This window comes from Strongylocentrotus purpuratus, unplaced genomic scaffold, assembly GCF_000002235.5.
Source record: "Strongylocentrotus purpuratus isolate Spur 01 unplaced genomic scaffold, Spur_5.0 spur5_scaffold_14, whole genome shotgun sequence".
In the NCBI taxonomy this organism is placed as follows: domain Eukaryota; kingdom Metazoa; phylum Echinodermata; class Echinoidea; order Camarodonta; family Strongylocentrotidae; genus Strongylocentrotus; species Strongylocentrotus purpuratus.
In genome coordinates, this window is record NW_022145599.1 from 26124237 (window position 1) to 26131576 (window position 7340).

A 7340-nucleotide genomic window follows, 5' to 3' on the forward strand; every position below is an offset into this window, starting at 1 on the left:
GGTTTAAGGTTTTAATTTACGGTCAGATTAGCATTCAGTGGTCCGCCTTAGCGCCCTAGACGGGGTCCAGGGGGCAGAGCCCCGGAAGTTCAGGAGTTTAGGCATTTAATTACGGTCAGATGAGCATTATTTTGATACCTAATTGTTACAATGGCAGGTCACTTATTGGCTTGGGGTTCAGAGGGCGGAGCCCCGGAATCTCAAGGGTTTTAGGCACTCAATTACGGTCAGATGAGTATCGAGGGGCCCGCCTAAGGGCTCTTGGTTGGGTCCTGGGGGCAGATCCCCCAGAAGCTCAGGGGTTTTAGGCGCTTAATTACGGTCAGATGAGCATTTTTGATACCTTATTATTTGTGACACTAGCAGGACACTATTTGGCGTGGGGTTCAGGGGGCAGAGCCCCCAGAAATCAGGGGTTTTAGGTATTAAATGACCGTCATATGAGCATCTAAGGGCCCGCCTTAGGGCCCTAGGTGGAATCCAGGGGGCAGAGCCTTTAGGATTTTAGGCATTAATTTTAATCATGGTCAGATGAGCATATTTTGATACCCCATTATAATGTGACACTGGCAGTTAACTATTTTTTCTTTCTCGCTCGCTCTCTTTCTTTCTATTTCTCTTTAATATACTTTTTCAAAGAAAGTGTGGGGGGAGGGGCTCGAGGATCCCGATCCCCGCCGTTCCGCGGGCCCTGATAATGTAGGCATCTCAAGAAGCATTTTCTTGCCTGGCTGTATTATTTTCCAACAAACGCATGAGGAAAAGTGAGGAAAATTATCTCATTTCAGCATTATTTGTTAACCACCGTTATGGAATTATAAATAAACCACGTTTGAATTCTATTTCTCCAACCCCCCCCCCCCCCTCCCCTATCAGTATGCCAGTGCCCCCCCCCCCCCCCTCCGATCTACTCCTTGTTGGCAGGAAAATTGCAACTGATATCCCCCTTCTTTTCTTTTCTTCTTCCTATTTTGTCCTTCCCTTTATCTCCTCTTTATCTTTTTTCTTTCCCTTTCCTTCCTTCTCTTTTATTTTTTTATTGGGGGGGGGAAGGGGGAGGCAAGTCCTTCCCCCCGATCTCCTTCTTCCCTCCTTTCTTTTCTTCTTCCTCTTCTTTTTTCCCTTTCTCTCCTCTTTCCCTTCTTTTCCTTCTCTCTCTCTCCTTTTTTTTTTTTTTTTTTTTGCGGGGGGAGAGAGAATTCTCTTTCTTTCATTTTTTCTTAATTCGGACCTCCACAAAATCTATATTCCTCCTTTTCCATACTCTCGACATTTTCCAGTCAGACATATCATTTTGTCTCTCTTTCTCTATCTTCCACCTCAGATTTACCACCCCTCTCAATCCGAAACTCGATCTCTTACAACCGTCATCAAGATCAGTCTCTCTCTTCCACCTCTGATTTACCACCCCATCTCAATTCGACACTGATCTCTTACACTTTCGATTTCTTTATAATGTCACCTATTCCCTTTCTCTCCCTCTTAAGCACTTATAATTCATGTTCTCCCCCTCCCTCCCTCTCTCTGTCTCATTTTCTATCTTCTTCTCTAGCGTAAACACGGGGACATGAAATGAAACAATATGTTTCGTTGACTATGGTTATGAGCTCAGTTTATTGAACAATTATTGTGACAACATAATGGCAAGAAAATATTCTACAAGGAATAAAGTTGAGGAAATCATTGATTCAATGTGCATGACATATATAAACTGATCACAGAGAGACGACGTCGATGATCTCCCCCATCGGCCTCCTTAGTCGTTTAACTATTCGATGGTGCGACCTTCGACGAACTGAAGAAGCCTTCAATGATGACGGGAGTCTGGCAAGTGGGAGATCATGATGAGGGTAGACGCCTAAAAAGGGTGACATCACTGGTAGCTGTGGTATCATCGCCTGGTTCATGTGGTACATGTCGTGATACAGCGGGTACTGAAGGCCGCAGCAGGCTGGTACGTCGAATCGCATCGATGGTACTATTTGCTGCCCGGCAGGTAAACCCACGCCCACGGAGTACGGCGAGTGGCGGATAGGTAGCGGTACGTGGTACATTGGGTAGTCAACTGGAAGAGGTGTCACGCGGTGTAACGGCGATGGTGTATTCGGTACTTTAGCTAGATGTGGCGCCACGGAGATAGGCGATGTCGAAGGCGCACCCGATCGTTGCCGTGGCGTAGTCGGCGCTGACGTACGCTGAGGCACGGGAGATCTATTGCGTGCAGACTCGATGCGTGGTGATGGAGTTCCGATTTTGTTGACGGTCGTAGCCAGTAAGGCGAGAGGGCTTGGTTTCCCAAGTTCAGACGAGTCGTAGGGAATCTGGAGAGAGAATGAAATTAAAAGGTTTGTACACGTATAGATTTCAAATTGTGCATATTATGTAAATTTGTAATAGTCCTATCAATTTCTAACATGGGGTTTTCAATAATTTTTGTTGCATGAACATATTACATTGTCAGAGATTTCAAGATATAAAGATATACTTAACATGCAAAAACTCAGGCCCGGGATGTAGGCCTATCATTTGAAAAACAGAAGTAGAAGTTTGGGGAGGAATGAAAGATAGCGGAGAGGGAGAGTGGCCGGAAAGAAAGAGAAAAGAAAGAGAGAGAGAAACAAAAAAACAGAGAGAGAGAGAGAGAAAAACGGAGACAGACAGAAAGATGACGACAGAACATCCGGCCAGAGAAAGAGAGGGCTAGGAAAGAAATATATATATCTTACCTGAATGTATTTAGAGGATGAATGCGTTGACATATTCCCTAAGGAGGATGAGGTTGGCTCCAAGACTGTCATGATGATGTATAAAGTCCGATGATATATCCAAGCTTTAATAGAGATGTGTAAGATTGGAAGTAAATTGCTAGAATGGGATCCAGGTCGAAAGACATGGGACTATTTTTACCAGCTTCCTCGACCAGGACATGATTATTACCACTTAACGAGATAGAAACATCACACGCCTCCTCTGATCTATGCCGCTTACCGCTGATCCGTCTACTCTTTCCTGTGATGTCATTCACTAAAAACGCTGACCAATCAGCAACTTGCTCACCGAGACTAACCATTATTGTCTGAACGCTTTGCCATTATTGCTTTTGTCTGACACTGTATGAATGAACACTAGCTTCAGAACACCAACATGTACAGACCTGTACAACTAACATTGTACTTGCAACCTCCCCCGCCCCCTACATGGCTTGAATAATGACATCAGATATGCCAGTGACAACTAAAAAAAAAAAGAAGAGAAATACACCATTGACCAGTGACTTTGGCCTATGTTTACCTTAACACGACCTTAAAGTAACTCGGTAACATTGTTGAAGGTTGATGAAAAACTAGCGTAATTTGTGTATGAAATGCTACTTAATGTTCCTTCTACTGTTCTAACCCTCTTACATGCAAACAATCCTTTAAAAAATCTCTTACCCCAAATATAACATGAAATAACCTTTCATGTATGTACCTTTCCTATTGCACTTTGTATTAATGTATCATGTATGTATTTCATCTATTGCACAAGCTGCGCCTTGAGCATTTGACTGTCAAGTGGATTTGGCGCCTTATAAATCTTATGTATTATTATTATTATTATATTTATGTTTTTCTTTTAAGGCGTCACTGTGCAACCCCCTCTAACACTTAATTCTCCCTATCATTTTTTTAATTTTCCCAACCGATTTTCCATGAAAAATAAGACATGAGCCAGGCTTTTTAAATCTTTCAACACTTTCATGTCTGGAATGGTATAAAGAGCCAATTTATTGCTTTGTGACGATTTTACATTCGCATAAATTGTAATCAAATTGCAATAATATAGTTGAGAGAATTCAGGAATCGAACAGATCAGGTTTTTCCCAATTGTTACCATCAATAATGGTTTGTTTTCACTTGAACTTTCAAATTCTCTTTAACTGTACACCTAGCATTTAAGTCATTACCTTAGCACCATTTTCTCTCATCCAAACATAATTTCTAAGTCTCTTTAACCTGTGTTATGCTCAAAAGGCATCCAAACCATACCACCAACTTTATTCAGTAAGTTGAGACACACTTCCTTCAGAAAACTAACTACACGTAGGCAAGTAAACATGATACTTTGAATCATTTGTTCATATAAATATACAACTATTATATCGTTTGATTGGAGAATTTGTGTGAATTTTTGAAACAGCTCATACTGGTTCAGAAAGCCACCATGACCAATTTTGATATTGAATACTCTATTCGTAGAATACAGATAATAAATATATAACTTGACCAGGATGACCCATAAAAGCTAGTAAATATGTTATTTCCAATGGCGTCCATGGGAATAGCTCCATTGTAAATATTATCCTTTCGTTTGTTCATTTAACCACCAAAGTAGAACCAACTAGGTACAGTAAATTCTTTATTTTGCTTTTGTAGGGCAAATATATCAACATCATCCATACATTCAATAAATAGGATCAATCATATTCTGCATCCTACCTTTTGTTGAATAAAAATAACCTGCTATTCGTATAAAAGTTAACTGGTATTGCTTGTAACGATCTCGCACGATATCCCGTTTTGTGTACTTTTGTAGATACAAGCTATCTTATCTACTGTAGAGTTGATAGTTCGAAGTCTTTTTTACAGGCCAGTAAATTACGAATCTCACGCTTTCGCGTGTACGCGACGTGACTCTGTTCGTACCTAAACCTATATTTTACCACTTTATTAAAATTACAAGTGCTTGTTAATGACACGATTCATGACGTATATAATATTATGCATTTAATCTTTTTGTTTTACTTTAGATGTACTCTCGGTTATCGTCAGCTCCTTTGGTTGGTGTGGAGCAGCGCTCAAAATACACGGGGGCGATGGGCGATTCGCCCCCGTGAGCTCCATAATCGCCCCCATCAGGTTGTCCACGGGTGCGATTGCAAAATTAAAAATCACCCCCGTGGAATTATAAAATAAAGATTATCAGCGAATTGAACAATATTGAAAAGGATGCAATTCATAGTTGTACTCGATAATTCTCACTTAACATATTCTCTCTCTCTCTCTCTCTCTCTCTCTCTCCCTGTCTTGCATAAAGAAAATATGAAAATAATATTTTGCCTTGATTAAGAAAAATTGAAAATTTTATCAGTATTAAACAGAAAGAAGGAAAGGGTAGGAAATTAATCATAACAATCATTGAAAAATCCAATTCAGTGTTCTTTCGTGATGAATAAGAATGAAAGTACATTAAAAGGTGAAATAATAAATTGAAGTGCGATGATGAATCAATTCTTTGACGTTGATTGATTGAATAAAAAATAATGGAACAATATGGTCTGAGGGTCATATATCTTCGAATATTAGAAAGTTTCATCCACCATCGTGTTGTTGAACACTATTTGCAATTTAATTTTAATGCGGTGACTTGTCGGTTACGAGCTCAAGGTCATATCAGGCTTCTATATTCTATAATACTATCAAGAGATATCTGGATAGAGACACTTCGTCACATCAAGCTACGAGAAAGTATATCATCATCTCACAGAATTCTACTCGAACACCGCATCCAAATTCTTTTCACCCTTCTTTTTTTCTTCTTCCTCTTTTTTGGTCCCTTTTAGCTCTTCTTTTTTCCTTTTCCTTCCTTCTCTCTCTCTCTCTTTTTAGCGGGGGCGGGGGAGGCAAAGGCCTTTTGCCCCACCCCCATCCGCAACTTGTTGGCGGGAAAATTGCAACTGCATGATATCCCCCTTCTTTTCTTTATTTCTTCCTCAATTTTCCTTCCCTTTATCTCCTCTTCAGTGACTGGTCCCTCAGAAACTAGTGCTAATCCAGTCACAGAGAAATCATGATTTCAACTGATGCCTGTCAGTGCATTGTAAATTTGATTTTTCTTCAAATTTCATTTAAAAATCTTTTCATATTTGATAAATACGGTCCATTGGCATATAGGCTATGGTTGGAGCGTTGGATGCGTTGAACAGCGTTGGTGTATTATATGGATTTATCATATTCATATTCTGAATATTTTCAGCGAATTAAATAATATTGAAAAGGATGCAATTCATAGTTGTACTCGATAATTCTTACTTAACATATTCTCTCTCTCTCTCTCTCTCTCTCTCCCTGTCTTGCATAAAGAAAATATGAAAATAATATTTTGACTTGATTAAGAAAAATTGAAAAATTTATCAGTATTAAACAGGAAGAAGGAAAGGGGAGGAAATTAATCAAAACAAACATTGAAGAATCCAATTCAGTGTTCTTTCGTGATACATAAGAATGAAAGTACATTTAAAGGTGAAATAATAAATTGAAGTGCGATGATGAATCAATTCTTTGACGTTGATTGATTGAATAAAAAATAATGAAACAATATGGTCTGAGGGTCACATATCTTCGAATATTAGAAAGTTTCATCCACCATCGTGTTGTTGAACACTATTTGCAATTCAATTTTAATGCGGTGACTTGTCGGTTACGAGCTCAAGGTCATATCAGGCTTCTATATTCTATAATACTATCAAGAGATATCTGGATAGAGACACTTCGTCACATTAAGCTACGAGAAAGTATATCATCATCTCACAGAATTCTACTCGAACACGGCATCCAAATTCTTTTCACCCTTCTTTTTTTCTTCTTCCTCTTTTTTGGTCCCTTTTAGCTCTCCTTTTTTCCTTTTCCTTCTTTCTCTCTCATTTTTTTAGCGGGGGCGGGGGGAGGCAAAGGCCTTTTGCCCCACCCCCATCCACAACTTGTTGGCGGGAAAATTGCAACTGCATGATATCCCCCTTCTTTTCTTTACTTCTTCATCAATTTTCCTTCCCTTTATCTCCTCTTCAGTGAGTGGTCCCTCAGAAACTAGTGCTAATCCAGTCACAGAGAAATCATGATTTCAACTGATGCCTGTCAGTGCATTGTAAATTTGATTTTTCTTCAAATTTAATTTAAAAATCTTTTCATATTTGATAAATACGGTACATTGGCATATAGGCTATGGTTGGAGCGTTGGATGCGTTGAACAGCGTTGGTGTATTATATGGATTTATCATATTCATATTCTGAATATTTTCAGCGAATTAAATAATATTGAAAAGGATGCAATTCATAGTTGTACTCGATAATTCTCACTTAACATATTCTCTCTCTCTCTCTCTCTCTCTCTCTCTCTCCCTGTCTTGCATAAAGAAAATATGAAAATAATATTTTGCCTTGATTAAGAAAAATTGAAAATTTTGTCAGTATTAAACAGGGAGAAGGAAAGGGGAGGAAATTAATCAAAACAAACATTGAAGAATCCAATTCAGTGTTCTTCCGTGATGCATAAGAATGAAAGTACATTAAAAGGTGAAATAA

General features: G+C 39.1%; 1 protein-coding gene across 1 annotated transcript; it reads right to left on the minus strand.

The window, feature by feature from the left end:
• Positions 1–1595: 1595 nt before the first annotated feature.
• LOC115923589 lies at positions 1596–2897 on the minus strand. The gene is made up of 2 exons (XM_030984573.1): positions 2727–2897; positions 1596–2321 (listed from the first exon to the last, which is right to left on the minus strand). The coding sequence occupies exons 1-2, from the start codon at positions 2796–2798 to the stop codon at positions 1716–1718; spliced, it is 678 nt and encodes a 225-aa protein (XP_030840433.1). The 5' UTR covers positions 2799–2897; the 3' UTR covers positions 1596–1715.
• Between the last annotated feature and the right edge of the window lie 4443 nt (positions 2898–7340).